Source organism: Panulirus ornatus, chromosome 17, assembly GCF_036320965.1.
Source record: "Panulirus ornatus isolate Po-2019 chromosome 17, ASM3632096v1, whole genome shotgun sequence".
Lineage (NCBI taxonomy): Eukaryota > Metazoa > Arthropoda > Malacostraca > Decapoda > Palinuridae > Panulirus > Panulirus ornatus.
The window spans coordinates 24,591,568-24,617,726 of NC_092240.1; the positions used below are offsets into that span (position 1 = coordinate 24,591,568).

The window sequence follows — 26,159 nt, forward strand, 5'->3', positions numbered from 1 at the left end:
TGTAAGGATGATACGCTAGGCTATGTAGACGCCGCTACCTCTCTATGTAAGGTTGATACGCTAGGCTATGTAGACGAAACGCTACACATCTATGTAAGGTTGATACGCTAGGCTATGTAGACGCCGCTACCTCTCTATGTAAGGATGATACGCTAGGCTATGTAGACGCCGCTACCTCTCTATGTAAGGATGATACGCTAGGCTATGTAGACGCCGCTACACATCTATGTAAGGATGATACGCTAGGCTATGTAGACGCCGCTACTTCTCTATGTAAGGTTGATACGCTAGGCTATGAAGACACCGCTACACATCTATGTAAGATTGATACGCTAGGCTATGTAGACACCGCTACACATCTATGTAAGGTTGATACGCTAGGCTATGTAGACGCCGCTACCTCTCTATGTAAGGATGATACGCTAGGCTATGTAGACGCCGCTACACATCTATGTAAGGATGATACGCTAGGCTATGTAGACACCGCTACACATCTATGTAAGGATGATACGCTAGGCTATATAGACGCCGCTACCTGTCTATGTAAGGATGATATGCTAGGCTATGTAGACGCCGCTACCTCTCTATGTAAGGTTGATACGCTAGGCTATGTAGACACCGCTACACATCTATGTAAGGATGATACGCTAGGCTATATAGACGCCGCTACCTGTCTATGTAAGGATGATATGCTAGGCTATGTAGACGCCGCTACCTCTCTATGTAAGGTTGATACGCTAGGCTATGTAGACGCTGCTACACATTTATGTAAAGATGATACGCTACGCTATGTAGACGCCGCTACATTTCTCTATGTAAGGATGATATGCTAGGCTATGTAGACGCCGCTACCTCTCTATGTAAGGATGATATGCTAGGCTATGTAGACGCCGCTACCTTCAGGTAAAAGTCGACTGACATCTCTAAACACCAAGCCCAACTTTATACTGATCACATTTCAATAAATATGTCAGGGTCACTAATACGCTTTAAACAACCATTAAAACAACATATTGCAAGTATGAACAAAATACATATAATTCGAACACAAGATGGACGCTATGGCGGACTAGCCAACGAAATATTTGTTCTAATCAAATCTGAAATTAACATCTCATAAATACTGCTCTCTTTCCTTCCATACATAATGCCTAAACCCTTATCCTTCTATATGGCAATTAATGAACGACAGATGACATCAATGAGGGCAAATACATGTGAGTAAATACAGAAACCAGTGCACATGTCTGACCATCTAGCGAGCAACAAGGAGAGAGAGCGAATCTGCGTTTCAACAATTTAGCGCCCTCCCAAAATCATTGTATTGCCACAACACACACTTCTTTAAACAGTAAAGTAATAACTATAATTTCTACGATATTTTAATAATTATCATCAATATATATCGAAAATAAAGTCGATGACATAAATGAAGACAAGATTTACATCAATCTCCGAATGAATGAGAAAACGTAACAGTACATTAAGGGATACAAAAAACATTTCTTTAGAAGGTATAAAACAATTGGAAATACATAACGGGTCTCACACACACACACACATATATATATCGTGGTTAGCATGCCTGCCTCTTGCACAAGGGGTCCCAGGTTCGATCCTGGCTGTTGGAGGTTTGTATGTTATATGATATATATATATATATATATATATATATATATATATATATATATATATATATATATATATATATATATATTTTTTTTTTTTTTTTTTTTTTTTTTTTTTGCTTTGTCGCTGTCTCCCGCATTTGCGAGGTAGCGCAAGGAAACAGACGAAAGAAATGGCCCAACCCACCCCCATACACATGTATATACATACGTCCACACACGCAAATATACATACCTACACAACTTTCCATGGTTTACCCCAGACGCTTCACATGCCTTGATTCAATCCACTGACAGCACGTCAACTCCGGTATACCACATAGCTCCAATTCACTTTATTCCTTGCCCTCCTTTCACCCTCCTGCATGTTCAGGCCCCGATCACACAAAATCTTTTTCACTCCATCTTTCCACCTCCAATTTGGTCTCCCTCTTCTCCTCGTTCCCTCCATCTCCGACACATATATCCTCTTGGTCAATCTTTCCTCACTCATTCTCTCCATGTGCCCAAACCATTTCAAAACACCCTCTTCTGCTCTCTCAACCACGCTCTTTTTATCTCCACACATCTCTCTTACCCTTACGTTACTTACTCGATCAAACCACCTCACACCACACATTGTCCTCAAACATCTCATTTCCAGCACATCCATCCTCCTGCGCACAACTCTATCCATAGCCCACGCCTCGCAACCATACAACATTGTTGGAACCACTATTCCTTCAAACATACCCATTTTTGCTTTCCAAGATACTGTTCTCGACTTCAACACATTCTTCAAGGCTCCCAGAATTTTCGCCCCCTCCCCCACCCTATGATCCACTTCCGCTTCCATGGTTCCATCCGCTGCCAGATCCACTCCCAGATATCTAAAACACTTTACTTCCTCCAGTTTTTCTCCATTCAAACTCACCTCCCATAGGCATAGGGGAGAAAGAATACTTCCCACGTATTGCCTGCGTGTCGTAGAAGGCGACTAAAAGGGGAGGGAGCGCGTGGCTGGAAATCCTCCCCTCTTGTTTTTTTTAAATTTTATTTTTCCAAAAGATGGAACAGAGGAGGGGGCCAGGTGAGGATATTCCCTCAGAGGCCCAGTCCTCTTTTCTTAACGCTACCTTGCTAACGCGGGAAATGGCGAATAGTTTGAAAGAAAGAATATATATATATATGAACTGAGTTGACAAGTGAAGTGCTGTATGGCTCTGTTCCGGGGCTATAATTCTTCTTGATCTGATCTATGTGAGTAACTTGTCAGAAGGGATGGATTCATACCTAAATATGTTAGCAGATGAGGCAGAGGTCATGAGGGAAGTGAAAAGACAACAGAATCGTTCCATCTTACAAGGGAACCTAGACAGACTACGAAGTTGGCCTAATACATGGCCATTATGAAGGTAAATGAGGATGGGTCACAGCCTAGATATGAGTATCGTCCAGCAGGATATAAGCTGCAGGAACCTGTGTGTGTGAGAGCCAGGGGAGTTGATATCGTCCCTTAACCTGCCTTACGAGATTAAAAGACCAAATGTCGAGTGGCCAATATCAGAACCGCTTTCGGGTAATTCAGAAAGATGTTCACATCCAACATTAAGGCCAAAACTAGAATACGCCTTTCAAGTTTGGTCACAGCGTTTAAAAAAAGGACAAAGCTAACAGAGAAGGTTCAGAGTAAGGGAACGAAGATGGTTCCAAAATCCAGGGAGCTGGGTTACAGGGCACGGCTGTAGGCCATAAATTTACCCGTCATGGAAGAGAGAAGAGCAAGGGCTTGACAGTGAACAGTTGATGGATGAACGGAACATAGCAATATTACTTTATCTTCTATAATAATACAGAGGATGTAGTAACCCAGACAACGCACGGAGGTGTAAAAGACGGGAGAGTCAGTACGAGGGATGGGGCCCAACGAGTGTAGAATTCCCTTCACGAACAACGTAAACAGCTAATTTCATACATCCATACACACATATTGTGAAATCATATCCATTATATTCTTCAGTATATATATATATATATATATATATATATATATATATATATATATATATATAGTTACTTGAGATAGCCCAAGGCTGGATGGGATCAGGTCCGTCACACCTACAACAAGGGTAAGGTGTGAGCGCATGTCAGGCCCAGCGATCCCCGCAGCGCCTGCGCCCCCTTCAGGAGCCGTCAGCCCTCAACTAATATGGAGGCCAACAGCTGTTCCCAAGCGACCAATCACAGCCACTTGCTACCACCACCCTCCTCAACCCCCAGCAAAATTTGGAAGCGAGAGATTCTCATAGCGACCGAATCCTACTGAACAACAGCAGTTCAACTATCTGGGGGAAAAAATGGTTACGTCTTCGATCAACATTTATCACTAAATTGCTTAGAGGAAAATGTTTATTGATATGATAAATCCAAATTAAAGCCGCACGAAAACGGTGCGTGTGTAACGGACATTCTTCCGGGGGGTGGGGGGGGAGGGGGTGTAGGAGCGGGTATACAACTAATAAAGTGGTGGATTTCCATGATGGATCTTTAATGTCCGCCCCTCGCCTCCTCCCTCCCTACTTCCCATTTTTGACGCGGCGCACAAACACTTCCCCCAATGTTTCGGACACGAAAGCACATAAAACCAATCTAATCCATTTGGTAAACCAATAAGAAATACGTAACTGATTAGTAACTAAATCGCAGCGCGTAGCACAATAAACATCGTAAATTCCATACCGAATTAACATACGGTCTAGGACCGTCCTAATAACCAGGGTAAAATAAATAAGCGGACTCATCCGGATGAGTGGACCAATAGCGAGGGAGAGAGCTGTGATTTTGGCGGATAATATTTGCTGTAGTAACGAGAGGGGCGGGGCGACCAGGAGCCGGAGGCTGGCCGACCAGCCTGCAGGCGCCAGCCACTGTGGCAGGTGCTGCTGACTGTCAAGTGCAACACCAGTACTCTTCGGTACCGCCGTCGCCACCTTCAGGAAGTCACAAGCGTACCGGGTTCTCAGATGTGGCCACGGGAAACGATCTGCCTCACGAGGGTAGTCAGTAATTAACGATTTGCACGAGATGGAATGTGGCTGTTTTCATGTCCCAAATGCGTATTGTGCGGGATAAGCCTCCACGGTACTGAAAAGCAAGCCTAGCCACCTTGTGAAATATCTACGAGAGAAATAATATTATAAATGGCTGTGTCATTATTTGCAGTGTACTGAAGAAAAAAAAATCCCATTTAAATATCCGCTAAATCCCTGTGTTCGTTGGTTCAAATAGTGGCCAATCCCAGGGAACCGCACAAGTAAGTGTCTTGTTCGGTGAGGAGGCGAAGGCCACCTATGTGTGTAACCTAACCCACCCCTCGGGAAGTCCAGCCACCATCCCTCTTTGACCATAGGGTGCAACAGGAAGAACGGTGTGGACGTGGGCGTGTACACCCAAGAGGACTTTGGTGTCGTCGCCCGCGGGTGCACCAACGCCACGACGGTGGGCGGCATGTCTGCGGGGTGTCTGGGGCGCCCACTCCCCACATACCCACCGCAGCCCCCGGACCACCCCCCAGCCAACCTCTGGGACATCACCTCCACGGGTGAGCCACTTGCCACCTTCCCTCTACACATAAGAAGTCACGGGCCTTCACAACAGCATCACCTTCTCCGTAATGTATTTAAACCCACACTGGTAACTTTTGTCCAATGTTCTGTGTCAAACATTTTCTAATTATGCAATACTGGCATTACCCTATCACAAGCTCATGTCATGTTCGGACAGTCAATTCATATTTCATGACGAACGTTCAGCTCAAGCGATAACCACTCAAGCTGTGTTATGTTTTCAACAAGAGGGAAATTTTCAAATCGTAGCCAAATATTAGACTAGTGAGTACATCTTCATTACTAAATGGTAGAAATTATTTGTCTTAAAAAGGAATTCTGCACTAAAGAAAATATTGAAATAACTTTGAAAATATAAATAAAGATGACTGTAAGGCCAAACGTAGCATACAACGTATGCTACTGCATGTACGTTAGTATAAACAAAGAGTTCTGCAGTACTAGAACACGGAAGATTAAGTTCAAGTTAAAAACTTAAAAAAGAGAAAAAATCCAACGACTACCATGACGTCGATCGTCCATTAGAATATATATATATATATATATATATATATATATATATATATATATATGTATATATATTAAAGGCCAGTCTTTCACTTCCTCCAAAATTCGTAAATGTTTTTCCTCGTTTTTTTCCGTTTCTTTCTATTCTATTTCAATTAAGGTTCGACCTTGACGTGGATTTTCGTCCGTGACTGGAGCCTCCAGCGTAAGATTTACTAAATTTAAAATCTTGCACATGAAATATCAATACTTCACAAAAGAAAATAATACATAAAATGAAATTTCAAATAATAATAATGAGGAAAATAATGGTATTTCCTTAGTTGTACAGAGAGGGATATGTGGTTTCTAGGTGCTTGATGTATATACTTTTCATTCTTATCATAAGTTGCATCAGGTTAAGAGGAGAAGCTAACAGACATTATGTCGAGACGGAAAGTCATACAAATTGTCGCCCGTCTCTCTCATGATGACTGTAGTCACGGCAACAAGGGAGGTGGCCGGTATCTGCGGGGGCAGGCAACCCCGGCCTTCATGTGTATGCACGGTGTGTAATGTGCCCGACAGTCGACACGGTCAAACGGGCTGGCTTCATTGTTTCCCGTTTATCTTCGCGTAATTTCTTTCTTTTCTTTTCTTTCATACTATTCGCCATTTCCCGCATTAGCGAGGTAGCGTTGAGAACAGAGGACTGGGCCCTTGAGGGAATATCCTCACCTGGGCCCCTTCTCTGTTCCCTCTTTTGGAAAAAAAAAAAAAAAAAAAAAAAAAAAAAAAAAAAATTTCTATATAATCTATATCTTTATCCATTTTTCTTTTCATTAAAGATGAAAATCCGACGTAACTTTGAGTTCGGTAGTTTTCTGTACTTCGAGCTAAGGTATTATTATTATTATTATTATTATTATTATTATTATTATTATTATTATTATCATCATTATCATTATTATTACTACTATTATTATCATCAACATTATCATTTTCATACTTGATCGCCGTTTCCTGCGTTAGCGATGAAGCGCTAGGTACAGATGAAAAATGGCCATATCCGCTCACATCTAATCTTTAGCTGTCGGGTGTAACGTCTCACCGGGAGCATAGTCTCGTCAGACAACTTCCCACACTAAGACTACATTTCCCTGTTACTAGAAGTAACATAACCTTGGACTGCAGTAACCTTAAGAAAGAGGTTCTGGGGTTATATATATATATATATATATATATATATATATATATATATATATATATATATATATATATATATATATATATATACATATATATATATATATATATATATATATATATATATATATATATATATATATATATATATATATGTATACGTATATTTATTCAGAAAAGAAAAGAGAATGTTGGGGGTGAAGAGAATGGTGAGAGTAAATCAGCTTGGAAAGGAGACGTGTGAGGAAGTACCAGGAGAGATTGAGAGCAGAATGGAAAAAGGTGAGAGCAAATGACATAAGGGGAGTGGGTGAGGAATGGGATGTATTTAGGGAAGCAACGATGGCTTGTGCAAAAGACGCTTGTAGAATGAGAAAGGTGGGAGGTGGGCAGATTAGAAAGGGTAGTGAGTGATAGGATGAAGAAGTAAGATTGTTAGCGAAAGAGAAGATAGAGGCATGTGGACTATTTTTGCAGTCAAATAGTGCTAATGACCTGGAGATGTACAAAAGAAAGCGGCAGAAGGTCAAGAGAAAGGTGCAAGAGGTGAAAAAGAGGGCAAATGAAAGTTGGAGCGAGAGAGTATCATTAAATTTAAGGGAGAATAAAAAGATGTTTTGAAAGGAGGTAAACAAAGTGCGTAAGACAAGAGAACAAATGGGAACATCGGGGAAGGGGGCAAATGGGGAGGTAATAATAAGTAGTGGTGAAGTGAGGAGATGGAGTGAGTATTTTGAAGGTTTGTTGAATGTGTCTGATGATAAAGTGGCAGATATAGGGAGTTTTGGTCGAGGTGGTGTGCGAAGTGAGAGGGTCAGGGAGAATGGTTTGATAAACAGAGAAAAGATAGTGAAAGCTTTGCGGAAGATGAAAGCCGGCAAGGCGGCGGGTTTGGATAGGGTTGCAGTGTTTGAAGGTTTGATGAATGTGTTTCATGATAAATTGGCAGATATAGGGTGTTTTGGTCGAGGTGGTGTGCGAAGTGAGAGGGTCAGGGAGAATGGTTTGATAAACAGAGAAAAGATAGTGAAAGCTTTGCGGAAGATGAAAGCCGGCAAGGCGGCGGGTTTGGACAGTATTGCAGTGGAATTTATACATAAAAAGGGGGTGACTGTGTTGTTGATTGGTTGGTAAGGGTATTCAGTGTATGTATGGTTCATAGTGAAGTGCTTCAGGATTGGCGGACTGAATGCATAGTTTCCATTGTACAAAGGCAAAGGGGTTAAAGATGAGTCTTCAAATTACAGAGGTATGTTCTTTTTTTTTTTTTAGTATTCCTGGAAAATTATATGGGAGGGTATTGATTGTGAGGGTAAAGGCATGTACAGAGCATCAGATTGAGGAAGAGCAGTGTGGTTTCCGAAGCGGTAGAGAATGTGTGGATCAGGTGTTTGCTTTGAAGAATGTATGTGAGAAATACTTAGAAAAACAGATGGATTTGTATGTAGCATTTATGGATCTGGAGAAGGCATATGATAGGGTTGATAGAAATGCTTTGTGGAAGGTATTAAGAGTATATGGTGTGGGAGGTAAGTTGTTAGAAGCAGTGAAAAGTTTTTACCAAGGATATAAGGCATGTGTACGAGTAGGAAGAGAGGAAAGTGATTGGATCCCACCGAATGTCGGTTTGCGGAAGGTGTTTAATTTGTTTATGGACGGGGTTGTTATAGAGGTGAATGCAAGAGTTTTGCAGAGGGGCAAGTATGCAGTCTGTTGTGGATGAGGGGGCGTGCGAAGTGAGTCAGTTGTTACTCGCTGATGATACAGCGCTGGTGACTGATTCGGGTAAGAAACTGCAGAAGTTGGTGACTGAGTTTGGTAAAGTGTGTGAAAGAAAGCTGAGAGTAAATGTGAACAAGAGCAAAGTCATTAGGTTCAGTTGGGTTGAAGGACATGTGTGGCGCGGTGGCGACGAGAATGGATGAAGGCAGCAAGTATAAATATGTACATGTCTATGTATGTATATGCTGAAATGTATAGGTATGTATATGTGCGTGTGTGGGCGTTTACGTATATGCATGTGGGTGGGATGGGCCATTCTTTCGTCTGTATCCTTACGCTACCTCGCTAACACGGAAGACGGCGATTATAATATATATATATATATATATATATATATATATATATATATATATATATATATATACATCCCGGGGGATAGGGGAGAAAGAATACTTCCCACGTACTCCCTGCGTGTCGTAGAAGGCGACTAAAAGGGGAGGGAACGGGTGGCTGGAAATCCTCCCCTCTCGTTTTTTTTTTAATTTTCCAAAAGAAGGAACAGAGAAGAGGGCCAGGTGAGGATATTCCAAAAAAGGCCCAGTCCTCTGTTCTTAACGCTACCTCGCTAACGCGGGAAATGGCGAATAGTATGAAAAAAAAATATATATATATATATATATATATATATATATATATATATATATATATATATATATATATATATATATATTACCTTCGCCGAGGTTATGTCACCACCTGGATGGAAAGAAGTACAATCTTGTCTGGTAACTTTTCACTGCAGATGAGGCTACCATTTACCTGTTAATGATAGTAGCACAGCCTTCAAACTGCAGGAACCCAGGTTATATAGTCAATACCCATAGTATTTTTTTTCTTGCGCTGCGGAAAAATAAAACGCACTCAATCTACAAAGGAGTCGCATCCATTTCCACGTACCCGTCAGCCAATTACAGAGAGCGCGGCCTGAACCCACCACACCGCCCGATCCGGTCAATGTGTGGAGAGCGATGAAGATGAACGCTAGGCGCCAGAATGGTCCGGTTTAATGGTTTAGCGTTCCGATGTCTGACTAGGGCCACTTTCGTGTGGTCCTTACTATGGGAAACTGTGATAGGAAGCTACATTCTGGATGCATTAATAAGAGAAATTTCGTTATCAGGATCTGTTATCTTTAATAGGAAAAGGGGCAGACAAGTAGCTTCGGGGTATTCATATTTCAAGACTGTTCTAAAAGTAGAGACCCTTGTTCGCCTTTTCCTGACACTTCCCCGTGAAGGCGGCCAAGGTAATTAGCTTCGGTAGAATTTAAAAAAAAATAACCAAATCACAAGCTCCAGCGTCCTCATCAAGGTCAAGCTATCTGTATAAAAATCATCCGTTCTGTAATTATTAAGTGATATTGTACCCGTCTCAAAGGCTCTGTCATCTGTTCTTGAAGTACCTGGCTCACGCGCAAAATAGCATGCATATATATATATATATATATATATATATATATATATATATATATATATATATATATATATATATATATATATATATATATATTTTCTTTTCTTTCAAACTATTCGCCATTTCCCGCGTTATCGAGGTAGCGTTAAGAACAGAGAACTGGGCCTTTAAGGGAATATCCTCACCTGGCCCCCTTCTCTATTCCTTCTTTTGGAAAATTAAAAAGAAATAATGAGAGGGGAGGATTTCCAGCCCCCCGCTCCCTCCCCTTTTAGTCGCCTTCTACGACACGCAGGGAATACGTGGGAAGTATTCTTTCTCCCCTATCCCCAGGGATATATATATATATATATATATATATATATATATATATATGTGTGTGTGTGTGTGTGTGTGTGTGTATTTTCGTATGAGTCCACGGGGAAATGAAACGCGATAAGTTCCCAGATGCACTTTCGTGTAATAATCACATCATTAGGGGAGATATAAGAAAGAAATATTGTTAAACAATTGGCGTCCTAGCTACGTCTCTGCGTTGTATATCTCATAACTGACATATATATTTCTCTCTTATATCTACCTTGATGATGTGATTATCACACAAAAGTGCGCTTGGGGACTTATTGCGTTACATTTCCCCGTGGACGCACAGAAATATACTTGATCACACGCTAAACTGTGATCCTTTCCAGGGAATACATTGGCAGTATTCTTTTCCCCTATCCCAACCCGTCCCTGATGTTGACTTACTTATTTCCATGTAAGGATAATACCACATCAGCAGGAGTTAGTTCACTGAAACATTACAATACACGACGCGTATTCACGGAGACACCCGGCTTCATCGAATCATGCAACTTCGCAATGTCACTGTCTTAACCGCTAATATTAACAAATTTTACTCATACTCTGGTAACATCCCATCATCAACCAAATCAATATGAACAACAGGACAAAATATCAGGAAGAAAATTAAATGAACACACAATCTCGCTACCCAAGCCAACTACCTCCCCTCCCAGCACACACCCCAACACTACCATTAACGGTTCTGTCAGTTCTCAGTCATGGTGGCGAGAGGGTTTACACTCAGGTCTGTGTGTTTGTGCTGGGTGTTGAAGCTTTGTGTTTTGTATACAGCTGATGCGGTGGATTTCTTCTGTGAAACATGAAGTATATTGCAATGTGTCCACAAACTATTAGCACTCCTACTGATGTGCGGTTATCCTTACGTGGAAATTATATATATATATATATATATATATATATATATATATATATATATATATATATATATATATAATCACCGAACCTGTAGTGATACTCCGGAGTAATATTCAGTTCTATATGGCGAAGATGTAATGTAGTATTGCCTGGTGACGAAAGGGAGTATAGTATAAAAGTATCCTCGAACTCCTTGCTCCAAATATCATTTCTGTGCTATCAGAGGTAACGCAACCTAGGCGAAGGAGCTCCCGTGACAATTATTCTTAAGTATATATATATATATATATATATATATATATATATATATATTTTGCTTTGTCATTGTCTCCCGCGTTAGCGAGGTAGCGCAAGGAAACAGACGAAAGAATGGCCCAACCCACCCACCTACACATGTATATACATACAAGTCCACACACACAAATATACATACCTATAAATCTCAATGTATACATATATATACACACACAGACATATACATATACACACATGTACATAATTCATAGTCTGCCTTTATTTATTCCCATCGCCACCTCGCCACACATGGAATAACAACCCCCTCCCCCCCTCATGTGTGCGAGGTAGCGCTAGGAAAAGACAACAAAGGCCCCATTCGTTCACATTCAGTCTCTAGCTGTCATGTAATAATGCACCGAAACCACAGCTCCCTTTCCACATCCAGGCCCCACACAACTTTCTATGGTTTACCCCAGACGCTTCACATGCCCTGGTTCAATGCATTGACAGCACGTCGACCCCGGTATACCGCATCGTTCCAATTCACTCTATTCCTGGCACGCCTTTCACCCTCCTGCATGTTCAGGTCCCGATCACTCAAAATTTTTTTCACTCCATCTTTCCACCTCCAATTTGGTCTCCCACTTCTCCTCGTTCCCTGCACCTCTGACACATATATCCTCTTGGTCAATCTTTCCTCACTCATTCTCTCCATGTGACCAAACCATTTCAAAACACCCTCTTCTGCTCTCTCAACCACACTCCTTTTATTTCCACACATCTCTCTTACCCTTACATTACTTACTCGATCAAACCACCTCACAACACATATTGTCCTCAAACATCTCATTTCCAGAACATCCACCCTTCTGCGCACAACTCTATCCATAGCCCACGCCTCGCAACCATACAACATTGTTGGAACCACTATTCCTTCAAACATACCCATTTTTGCTTTCCGAGATAATGTTCTCGACTTCCAAACATTCTTCAAGGCTCCCAGAATTTTCGCCCCCTCCCCCACCCTATGATTCACTTCCACTTCCATGGTTCCATCCGCTGCCAGATATCTAAAACACTTTACTTCCTCCAGTTTTTCTCCATTCAAACTTATCTCCCAATTGACTTGACCCTCAACCCTACTGTACCTAATAACCTTGCTCTTATTCACACTTACTCTCAACTTTCTTCTTTCACACACTTTACCAAACTCAGTCACCAGCTTCTGCAGTTTCTCACATGAATCAGCCACCAGCGCTGTATCATCAGCGAACAACAACTGACTCACTTCCCAAGCTCTCTCATCCACAACAGATTGCATACTTGCCCCTCTTTCCAAAACTCTTGCATTCACCTCCCTAACAACCCCATTCATAAACAAATTAAACAACCATGGAGACATCACACACCCCTGCCGCAAACCTACATTCACTGAGAACCAATCACTTTCCTCTCTTCCTACACGTACACATGCCTTACATCCTCGATAAGAACTTTTCACTGCTTCTAACAACTTTCCTCCCACACCATATATTCTTAATACCTTCCACAGAGCATCTCTATCAACTCTATCATATGCATTCTCCAGATCTATAAATGCTAAATACAAATCCATTTGCTTTTCTAAGTATTTCTCACATACATTCTTCAAAGCAAACACCTGATCCACACATCCTCTACCACTTCTGAAACCACGCTGCTCTTCCCCAATCTGATGCTCTGTACATGCCTTCACCCTCTCAATCAATACCCTCCCATATAATTTACCAGGAACACTCAACAAACTTATAACTCTGTAATTTGAGCACTCACTCTTGTCCCCTTTGCCTTTGTATATATAATCATTAACATTATTATACTTAGCCGCTGTCTCACGCGTTAGCGAGGGAGCGCAAGGAAACAAGATAGAATAGCCCAACCCACCCACATACACATGTATATACATAAACGGCCGCACACGCACATATACATACCTATACATTTCAACATATACATACATATACATACACAAACATATACATATACACACATGTACATATTCATACTTGCTGCATTCATCCCCATCGTCGCCACCCCACCACACTTGAAATGGCACCCTCCTCCCCGCGCGCGCGCGAGGTAGCGCTAGGAAAACACAACAAAGGCCACATTCGTTAACACTTAGTCTCTAGCTGTTATGTGTAATGCACCAAAACCACAGCTTCCTTTTCACATCCAGGCCCCACAAAACTTTCCATGGTTTACTCCAGACGCTTCACATGCCTTGGTTCAATCTATTGACATCACGTCGACCCCGGTATACCACATCGTTCCAATTCACTCTATTCCTTGCACATCTTTCACCCTCCGGTGTGTTTAGGTCCCGATCGCTCAAAATCTTTTTCACTCCATCCTTCCACCTCCAATTTGGTCTCCCACTTCTCGTTCCCTCCACTTCCGACACATATATCCTCTTGGTCAATCTTTCCTCACTCATTCTCTCCATGTGACCAAACCATTTCAATACACCCTCTCTGCTCTCTCAACCACACTATATATATATATATATATATATATATATATATATATATATATATATATATATATATATATATACGAATAAAGTGTATATGAACGCGCACCTTCATAGAACATACAAACCTCCAACAGCCAGGATCGAACCTGGGACCCCTTGTACAAGAGGCAGGCATGCTAATCGCTAGGCTAAGGGACCCCCGCTCCCTCCCCTTTTAGTCGCCTTCTACGACACGCAGGGAATACGTGAGAAGTATTCTTTCTCCCCTATCCCCAGGGATATATATATATATATATATATATATATATATATATATATATATATATATATATATATATATCATCCCCAGGGATATAGAGAGATACTACCCAAGTATCTTATTTGTGTCGTAGAAGTCGACTAACGGGCAGGAGGGGAGGTGCTGCAAATTTTTCTCACCTGAACTGCTTTCCTAAATAAAGAACGGACGACAGAGCCAAATGAGTATCTTTTATCATCTAAGCCTCAGCCATATGTTCTGGAGTCTACCTTGCTCATGCGAAAAATAGCAAACGTGATATATATATATATATATATATTATTTTTTCATTTTTTTATTATACTTTGTCGCTGTCTCCCGCGTTTGCGAGGTAGCGCAAGGAAACAGACGAAAGAAATGGCCCAACCCCCCCCCCCCATACACATGTATATACATACGTCCACACACGCAAATATACATACCTACACAGCTTTCCATGGTTTACCCCAGACGCTTCACATGCCTTGCTTCAATCCACTGACAGCACGTCAACCCCGGTATACCACATCGCTCCAATTCACTCTATTCCTTGCCCTCCTTTCACCCTCCTGCATGTTCAGGCCCCGATCACACAAAATCTTTTTCACTCCATCTTTCCACCTCCAATTTGGTCTCCCTCTTCTCCTTGTTCCCTCCACCTCCGACACATATATCCTCTTGGTCAATCTTTCCTCATTCATCCTCTCCATGTGCCCAAACCACTTCAAAACACCCTCTTCTGCTCTCTCAACCACGCTCTTTTTATTTCCACACATCTCTCTTACCCTTACGTTACTTACTCGATCAAACCACCTCACATCACACATTGTCCTCAAACATCTCATTTCCAGCACATCCATCCTCCTGCGCACAACTCTATCCATAGCCCACGCCTCGCAACCATACAACATTGTTGGAACCACTATTCCTTCAAACATACCCATTTTTGCTTTCCGAGATAATGTTCTCGACTTCCAAACATTCTTCAAGGCTCCCAGAATTTTCGCCCCCTCCCCCACCCTATGATCCACTTCCGCTTCCATGGTTCCATCCGCTGCCAGATCCACTCCCAGATATCTAAAACACTTCACTTCCTCCAGTTTTTCTCCATTCAAACTCACCTCCCAATTGAATTGACCCTCAACCCTACTGTACCTAATAACCTTGCTCTTATTCACATTTACTCTTAACTTTCTTCTTTCACACACTTTACCAAACTCAGTCACCAGCTTCTGCAGTTTCTCACATGAATCAGCCACCAGCGCTGTATCATCAGCGAACAACAACTGACTCACTTCCCAAGCTCTCTCATCCCCAACAGACTTCATACTTGCCCCTCTTTCCAAAACTCTTGCATTCACCTCCCTAACAACCCCATCCATAAATAAATTAAACAACCATGGAGACATCACACACCCCTGCCGCAAACCTACATTCACTGAGAACCAATCACTTTCCTCTCTTCCTACACGTACACATGCCTTACATCCTCGATAAAAACTTTTCACTGCTTCTAACAACTTTCCTCCCACACCATATATTCTTAATACCTTCCACAGAGCATCTCTATCAACTCTATCATATGCCTTCTCCAGATCCATAAATGCTACATACAAATCCATTTGCTTTTCTAAGTATTTCTCACATACATTCTTCAAAGCAAACACCTGATCCACACATCCTCTACCACTTCTGAAACCACACTGCTCTTCCCCAATCTGATGCTCTGTACATGCCTTCACCCTCTCAATCAATACCCTCCCATATAATTTGCCAGGAATACTCAACAAATTTATACCTCTGTAATTTGAGCACTCACTCTTATCCCCTTTGCCTTTGTACAATGGCACTATGCACGCATTCCGCCAATCCTCAGGCACCTCACCATGAGTCATACATACATTAAATAACCTTACCAACCAGTCAACAATACAGTCACCCCCTTTTTTAATAAATTCCACTGCAATACCATCCAAACCTGCTGCCTTGCCGGCTTTCATCTTCCGCAAAGCTTTTACTACCTCTTCTCTGTTTACCAACTCATTTTCCCTAACCCTCGCACTTTGCACACCACCTCGACCAAAACACCCTATATCTGCCACTCTATCATCAAACACATTCAACAAACCTTCAAAATACTCACTTCATCTCCTTCTCACATCACCACTACTTGTTATCACCTCCCCATTTGCGCCCTTCATTGAAGTTCCCATTTGCTCCCTTGTCTTACGCACTTTATTTACCTCCTTCCAGAACATCTTTTTATTCTCCCTAAAATTTAATGATACTCTCTCACCCCAACTCACATTTGCCCTTTTTTTCACCTCTTGCACCTTTCTCTTGACCTCCTGTCTCTTTCTTTTATACGTCTCCCACTCAATATCATTTTTTCCCTGCAAAAATCGTCCAAATGCCTCTCTCTTCTCTTTCACTAATACTCTCACTTCTTCATCCCACCACTCACTACCCTTTCTAATCAACCCACCTCCCACTCTTCTCAGGCCACAAGCATCTTTTGCGCAATCCATCACTGATTCCCTAAATACATCCCATTCCTCCCCCACTCCCCTTACTTCCATTGTTCTCACCTTTTTCCATTATGTACTCAGTCTCTCCTGGTACTTCCTCACACAAGTCTCCTTCCCAAGCTCACTTACTCTCACCACCCTCTTCACCCCAACATTCACTCTTCTTTTCTGAAAACCCATACAAATCTTCACCTTAGCCTCCACAAGGTAATGATCAGACATCCCTCCAGTTGCACCTCTCAGCACATTAACATCCAAAAGTCTCTCTTTCGCGCGCCTGTCAATTAACACGTAATCCAATAACGCTCTCTGGCCATCTCTCCTACTTACATAAGTATACTTATGTATATCTCGCTTTATATATATATATATATATATATATATATATATATATATATATATATATATATATATATATATATATATATGGGGATACGGAAGAAAGAATACTGCCCACGTATTCACTGCGTGTCGTAGGAGGCGACTAAAAGCGAAGGGAGCGGGGCAAGGTGGAAGCAAAATCCTTCCGTACTGTTTTGTTTTTCCTAAAAAAGGAACACAGAAGGGAGCTAAGAGAAGATTTTTCCCCTCTCAGGCTGTCATCTGTTTTTTTTTTTTTTTTTTTCCAAAAGAGGGAACAGAGAAGGGGCCCAGGTGAGGATATTCCCTCAAGGGCCCAGTCCTCTGTTCTCAACGCTACCTCGCTAATGCGGGAAATGGCGAATAGTATGAAAGAAAGATATATATATATATATATATATATATATATATATATATATATATATATATATATAGGGGAGAAAGAATAATTCCCATGTATTCCTTGCCTGTCATAGAGGGCGACTAAAAGGGGAGGGAGCGGGAGGCTGGAAATCCTCCCCTCTCATTTTTAATTTTCTAAAAGAAAGAATAGAGAAGGGTGCCAAGTGAGGATTTCCCTCATAGGCTCAGTCCTCTGTTCTGAACGCTACCTCGCCAACGCGGGAAATGGCGAATAGTATAAAAGAAAAAAAAGAAAAAAAAAATATATATATATATATATATATATATATATATATATTTTTTTTTTTTCTTTCCCAAAAGAAGGAACAGAAGGGGCCAGGTGAGGATATTCCAAAAAAGGCCCAGTCCTCTGTTCTTAACGCTACCTCGCTAACGCGGGAAATGGCGAATAGTTTAAAAGAAATATATATATATATATATATATATATATATATATATATATATATATATATATATATATATATATATATAATGATCACTAGCACACAAAGTGCTCCCATGATTTAACAAAGGAATTCAAGTTATCCATCATAATGCTGAGTTCACTTGAATCATGCAAATCAATCTAGTAATTCATATATCAACACACACTGGCTACCAGCAGTCGTTTGCTACCAACAAGCAAAACTATAATAGGAAAGCATTAGCATTGGCATTTCAATCACAGTGGATGATCGTACATAAATTTTAGCGCATACACGGCACTTGAAGTGGTACGGGAGTGTCCAGTATTAACATTAATCTTTTTTTTTTTTGTCTTAATATTTCGACTATGCCCCTACCAACAGTCAATGTTCATATCTATAACATTCCTAAATTACAAGTAAATCTACAAGTTCCTGATCATGTGAATCTTTCCAAAAACACATCATCAAAATTTTACATCCGATATTTAAGGAATTCGTCATACGATATCGACATGTCTTTCACAATAACTAAATCAGGGTTGTCCAGAGTGCAGTCACACAAAAGAGGCAATTGTAAATGATATACATTATACCCTCGTGCTGTATTAGTTATATTAGTAAATAAATAAACATTTTCTTGATGTTTTTGACCCAAAAGCCTAACTTCCACCTAACTGGCACGCTCCATAAGGCATGTGATTATCAAGTGATGCCACCTACATACCTACTTTAGGAGCTTCGAGATGGCAGGCCTCACGTCACATAAACTTGGTATCGTATGTGTACTGGCCACAGTTACAAGGGTAATGGCATGTGACTATCAAGTGATGCCACCTACATACCTACTTTAGGAGCTTCGAGATGGCAGGCCTCACGTCACATAAACTTGGTATCGTATGTGTACTGACCACAGTTACAAGGGTAGCAACCTGACCCAGCCTAGGAATGTATGTGGTGATGGTAAAGTCACTAGCGTGCTCTTAACCGTCATAATTACTTCATTTAACTTTTCTGTAAGATCTGTCGTTCTTAGGGAGGTAGCCTTATCAAAACACACACACACCTTGACCAGAAGTCAAAATCTTCGTAAGGTTCCTTCTCTTCTGCAGATATCACAATATCATATTCTAATTAAAGAATCTATAAAAAGTACATCACACTAATTGATGACTACGGGCATCGTCTTTCTTTACAAAAAAAAATCGTAGACCCAATAGACAAACTTTACGGTAAAAAAAAATATCCATTTTTTCAATCGCATGACCCTAAAGATGCTAATTTCACCAGACAACTGTGGTGTTATCTGGAAGTAAGCAACAAGCTTTATGTGAGAAGTGTTTACTGTTAAGGAAGAGCTAGGTTCGAAAGAATTCTCTGTACTCTCAATATTTCACTGTTGTTTTTAGTACTTCACATAGCGAAGGCACTTGTACAGAAGGAGAGTGGCATCTCATATGATCACAGTCAATATCATAGTCTAGTTTAAGTTATACGATGATGCACTTGACTACAAGTGAATACATTTTGACTCTTCTGAACGTGATTCACGGCACTAAACTGTCATCACCAGCGATGTTCCGTTAATATATCAAACACGGGTATGTGAACCCTGGTCCACTATAACTGCCCTGCACTCTCAGCACATAGACGCACACAACAATTTATGGCCTGTGGTCCCAAACGGTGGACGCGTATAGCTTCCTGAGCGCTGCAAGCGTTTGTATTTTCTATCATCGAGATGATGAAACAGTATAATAACACATACTGTATAATAACACATACATCCTCATAAATGACTCAGCAATGAACGCTAATCAACAGGCAAAGTAGTACATCAACCAATGGGGCATTAAGGACCCCAGTACTTCAGGCCCCCATCAGTCCTGAGCCTTAAATCAGACCAAGTTTTCTCTTTACCCATTATAAGCGACGCTCTACACTATCCCCAACGAACAGCCTCATCCCTCGCAGGCCCACACCTCCGCTATGCATCACACACTCGCGCCTCAAACCAAGACTTGTGCCGGCCCAAACTTTCCTCTTTATATGTGGCTCTCACGCCATTCATCTCCTCGATGTTAATCTCTGAGCAAGACAGTAAATGCCATACGTCAGTCAATAACTCGTCAGTCCGGACAAACGTTTAGATCTGAAGGATTTACTGACGGTACGGTGTTAAGCGTCGTGTTCAGCCGTACACATCAGCCAATGCAGCACGCGTACTTCCCTAACATGAACATGCCAGCAGCGTACAGTCAATGCATTTAAGACTAGTTAACATTTTGCTTTTGATCAGTGACGGATGTCTTGGCAAGCTTTTATTCTTTCCATTTTGGAAAAAAAATCAAGTCCACATGGAGTACGGTGATCTGGTATCTGTAGCCTCGTCATGTTTAATCCAAGTAATAACAGCTTCCAAATAAATATTTTTTTGTCTTTAAATTAAACTAATAAAAAAAAGTAAACCTACGTCCTACTACACCCTGTGTGATGTGGAGAATGTGCGTGTGTGTTCTGTGGGCCCGTCATACTGACCTCTCCCCAGCCCTTATAATAACACCCTCAACAACCTAGCTTGCTTCTTAATGGCCACTACAGCCTAAACTCCGTACGGCCTGGCTCCGCCCAGGTCTGCTCACCGTCCCAACGACAGCGCAACACATAAGCCATAGTGAGTACGTCTCTCGCAAAACTACACACACACACACAAAAAAAAAAAAAAAATCCATATTTTTTTATAACAACCAATCACTGGCACTGATAACACGAATATCTCGATACTTAGATATATCTTGTCTGGAGATTCGTTCCCCTTCCGGCCAACCCAGGAACTAAAGTTATTTACCGAAAAATCATGTCTTTTACATACAAGTTGTACACGGTACATTTTCTACAGTACTGTACAAATCCATTCTTCCGTCCGACCAGTCATATTTCAACAACGAAACCTCCAATTCTATAATATTCTGTGTCCCATACCTATATACATATGTATGACACAAAAAGTTCCTGAAGACTGGCAGAATGCCTGTGTAGTGCCCTTATATAAAGGCAATGGTGACAAAAGTGAATGCGCGAATAACAGAGGTGTACGTCTGTTATGTATACTTAGTAAGGTGTATGGGGGAGAGGTGGTTGAGAGGGAGGTAGGTAGCAAGCAAGGAAGGAGAAGTAGAGGTGTTGACCCGGTGTTTGCTTTGGACTTGCGTGAGAAATGCTTGGAGAGAAAGATTTGTACGTGGTATTTATAGACTTAGAGCAATAGTATGGTAAGGCTGATAAAGATGTCTTGTGGAAGGCGTTGTGAAGACATGGTGTGGGAAGAAAGCTACTAAAATGTAGCGAGGGGACGCTACAAGCAGGGTAAGACGTGTACGTGATTATATCTATATGAGTCCGGTCTACGTCAAGTGTGTGTGTCACGGTCTACGTCAAGAGTGTGTGTCACCATCGTTGTTTAATATGTTCATGGACGGGAGGGTGAAGGAGGTGAATGCGAGGGTCTTAGAATGAGTATGTTCAGGGAGGGGGGCTCAGCCTGGGAGGTGGGTCAGTTACTGCTTGCAGACGACACGTCATAGAAACTACAGAAGCTGGTGTCTAAGTTTGGGCGAATGTTTGAGAGGAATAAGTCGAGTTAATGTGTACAAAAGAACAGAAATGAAGTATAACAGGGGCGAAAGACGGGATGGTATAGATTTGAATGCGGAGGATCTGAAGGATGTAGGAGTGAGTTACGCACCTGGGAGTGACCATGGCAGCGGATGGAGCCATGGGAGGTGAAGTGAGTCCCAGATCAGGAGCCGGAGCTATGGTCGTGGCTGCATCAACGAGTGTGTGGAAGAAGTGGTCAGTGTTATACGGATGGCAGTCTATGGTCCTGAATGCAAAGGAATGGAGGAGGGTGGGCGCGTTGGAAGTGAAGTGCCAGGGAAAACTATGTAGTGCGAGGCGAGTGGTGTGTGGAGGAATTGACACTGTGGTAGTGAGCGCACTATGACTAAGAGAACTGATCAAAGTGTGTTGAAAAGGTTCGAACATATAGAAAGGATGAGCAAAAAGACTGGCTAAGAGGATCTACATGTCAGGAATGGAGGTAACTAGAGGGAAAAGATCGAGGAGACGATGGAACGATGGAGTGAAACAGGCCTGAACATACAGGACAGGGATAGGCCTAACGCGGGAAATGGCGAATAGTATGGAAATATATATATATATATATATATATATATATATATATATATATATATATATATATGTATATGTGTGTGTGTGTGTGTGTCCATGGGTGAATGGGCCCTCGCTGATGTGGGAAACGGCAATCAAGTATAATAAAATGAAAATAAAATTATATATATATATATATATATATATATATATATATATATATATACATATATATATATACATATATATTGCTTTAACATATATCTGTACCAGAATCAGTTCATTTTCCTTTTTTCTCTCATTGGCGTTCATCGTACTAGCTAACACATTACCTGACATTCAAGTTTTCATTTCCGGCAGGACATCTTTGTTACTGTAATGAAAGCTTCTAAATCATTCTCCTCGGTAATAATACTCTGACGGGTTCTACACGTATCTCACCTAATGTGCACAAATCTGACTAATTTCTAGCTAGAGGACTCGTCACATCGGCCGCACACTACCTACACCTCCCTCCGCTCCCCACCCAACTTGCATTACCCATCTTAAGCACGACGGTATAAATCGTGAGTACGACGATACGACTGCCGTGCTCTGGGGGCCGTACCGTCGTGATCCAGGACTATACTGTTGTGCTCAGTGAGTAAAAAAAGCAACAATAAACATGCGATCAGACTGGACAGCACTGCCGTACTTCGAAGCGACCTCCTACGAAAACAAAATAAAATGCTGACAGTCCTTACACATCATACTTTGACAATCAACAATCACATCACTAATCGACGGCTAAATTCGATAAACCTAAACCAGAAACAGGTTGTCCGGTAGCGCTCTTGATGCCTATCGTTTCTAAATTTGCCTTATTCTCTTACTTTTTTAGAAAAACTTTGAGGTGTTTATTCTTTCCTAACCTTACCTGGTCATCTATAGTATACTGACAAACAGGACTCAATCTCTAGATGAAGCTACCGGTCAAGAAGGAAGTATTCACGTCCAAACACAAGCAACGCCTCACTCTGCTACCCTGTTCCGACTCTGGTGCCTTTCTCGCCCTCCTCGACCTTGTCACAGTAGATGCCCCGCTACTTATTAGCCTTCCCACATCTAGGTAACACTACAAGCTCTAGTAACGTCCCTCTTGAGCATATCCTTCTTCACGTACCGCATAATTTCCTGTATCCTCTATGTCGTGACACCAGGTCGACCACCGCGAAAACAACTTCCGCAGCGGTGTAGCCTCATCATCGCCGCCCGCTGCCGCCTCGCTCTAACTTGCGTATCTACGGACGTCGCTGACCATAGAAACGATGTTATATTTTCTATTTCTGATCTCCATATGTGGGGTATAGGTCCAAAGCATCTTCCCTTTATTGTACCTCATGACTATAGCGTTTGGATGCAACACACCTAAACTATCTCTAGATATTTTCATCATAATGTTTCAGCGCTCATCAGTTTAATACACACGGGGTTCAGGCAGACAGTGACAGCCCGTCCAGATTATCTGTTCCGTTGGCTTACGTAAGGATAATTTCCAGATTACATAGTTTACGTTAAATCATTTTAACTAAATTATATACAATATTTTGATAAGTATGGGTAATGATGCTGGATTTATAGCCTAACACTCTGATTACTTGCGCTTTTCGGGATTTATAACCACATACTAACACCATATCCAGTGACATATAAACACGTGGATGAGATGAGAACATCCCTCTGTTTACATTACAACAGACATGGGCTTTGAATGACTCCGTAACCTATCAATCCCAATCTTCATGAAGCCAACATAGAGTACTGTGGTTTTTAAACAGATACCAGATAATGACAACTGTTCTTTTCTAAAAACGCTCCCCTTTTGTATTGAAATAATAGTAATTTCACCGCAAATAATTAATAACTGATCACCAGTATTAATTTTCATTACGGCCTCGGGCAAGGCAACGTATCTTCAACACCAAATCTTCTTCAACCTATCCTAACCTAACCTAACCCTACCCACCCTAGGCGGGCAGACTCCCCATCACAGCCACAGACGGAGCTGCCATCACCAAAGGAAATCAATAACTACCAACTCAGTGTGTCCCTTCAGCTGTAACTTGGTCATTGGTGCTGTAAGTTTTCAAAGAGGAAGGCACTCTCCCCGTATCTCTACTTATCTCTTTAATGGTCCACTCTTTCACCAGAAGCTAACCAGCCTAGCTAAATTTTGGACTGCTACAAAGACAATCACTGTAACCTCATACACTACGCTATGCCCTTTTTTCCATGTATTCTCTAATTCCACGCTATAGCCTTCGTCTCTTCACATTCGACCCACCGTGAGCATATTGTTTTTAAAAATTTGATTTCCAGAGATATCCGTAGACAAGGGCGACCTAATTACCTGCGTCCCGAGTTGCTTAGTCTCCAATCTCCAGCACCTGAATGAATAAAAAAAATCGAAAAATTCATGTAAGTCGCCGTACCTAACTCATAACGACGTTTACTGGTAAGACACGAAGAGCCAGGCTACCCTAAAGCTACCCTCCCTACAACTATCGCTACCCTACTACTTCCGTCCATATGTTTCATCATCCACTAACAACCTGAGTTATGAATTTAGACTGTACATAATAGAAGTACAAACATCCAATAATAATAATAATAATAATAATAAAATAATAATAATAATAATAATAAAATAATAATAATAATAATATAAAATGTATGCCTTTTAAGTTCGTTTAAAAACATTTCAAGAAACAATAATTTACACCTTTAAAAATGCAAAACGGAAAATTGTGACCTTTACCTAAAAAATCGTCAACTGGGTTACTATTTACCAACATGCTTAATATCACCAAAACTAATGACTAGTGTTTAATTAGCTGCTCATGCTGGGAAAAAAAAAAATCAATTGTGTAACGATAGAATATCACCTTATGTGGTCATGTCAACTCTTCTACCATAACGTATTTACATCCAAGCGGCCTAGGCTAGGCTTACTCAATGCCACCTCTCCTACCATCACTTGTACTTAAAACCTATGCGGGACCTATCCTAGGCTATTTCAATAAGTAATTTCCAAATGAACAAGCGCAATATGTACCATCCATAAACGGATTCAGCTGGGCAAGGCGTCATGACCAGCACAAACAAGAAAAACCGCATCTGTGCAACCAACACCCGAGCGCTATAGTCGCCGTACGCTTCCTGGACGACAACATGAACACCCCCAGCTGGAGCCAGGTTCCAAGGCTCAACCCTCAGCAAAAACTGCACTTGTTACTAACACTTTCCAATACAGCTTCAGCCTCTCTAGCATCACACAAATGTCACCCCAGTATCACTATCACCAACCTAACTAGCGTCAGCTTCACTAACTGCAACCTATCTACCACCAGCGTCACTACAACCTAATTAACACGAAAATTACTTATCACAACCACACTTGTAAACATCACCACCGTCGCTTACATCATCCTAACGAGCGACTATATCAATTAATAGCCTCATTAACAGCCTAGCTAGAGCTGTCATCATCAGTATCCTTGTTAAGAAGTACTAGTCACCTTAATTAGCACCAGCATAAGTATCATTCGACCACCATCAGCATGAGTAGCGTCCTAACTAACGACAGTATTGCTTACAACACCCAGTCTAGTACCATCACTTAAGCATCCTAATTACTACCAACGTGTCTGACAGGAACCAAACTAGCTGCAGCACTGAAATAATACCAGAATCACTGGCAGCTCTCGAAGGAGCTTAAACATCGCTACCAGCGAAATGTAGAAACAACTGGCAGGCTAACAATAACCCTATGGCCGGCAACAGCACAATTTCCCGGTACCAGCATCACTAGCAACGCCCCACCACCACCTCCACCTCCATAACGTCTTCTTGGGCCCACCGC

At 41.4% G+C, this 26,159-nt stretch overlaps 2 protein-coding genes across 6 annotated transcripts in view; one reads left to right on the top strand and one right to left on the bottom strand.

Moving 5' to 3' along the window:
- Nucleotides 1–26,159, bottom strand: part of LOC139754641 (transmembrane ascorbate-dependent reductase CYB561-like) — a 316,316-nt gene that overhangs the window by 242,677 nt on the left and 47,480 nt on the right. The window lies entirely within an intron of this gene.
- Nucleotides 4,340–26,159, top strand: part of LOC139754642 (uncharacterized) — a 57,317-nt gene continuing 35,497 nt past the window's right edge. The window contains exon 1 of the mRNA XM_071672159.1: nt 4,340–5,208. Within this exon, the coding sequence (XP_071528260.1) occupies nt 5,115–5,208 (94 nt within the window). The 5' untranslated portion in view covers nt 4,340–5,114. The remainder of the gene's footprint in view (nt 5,209–26,159) is intronic.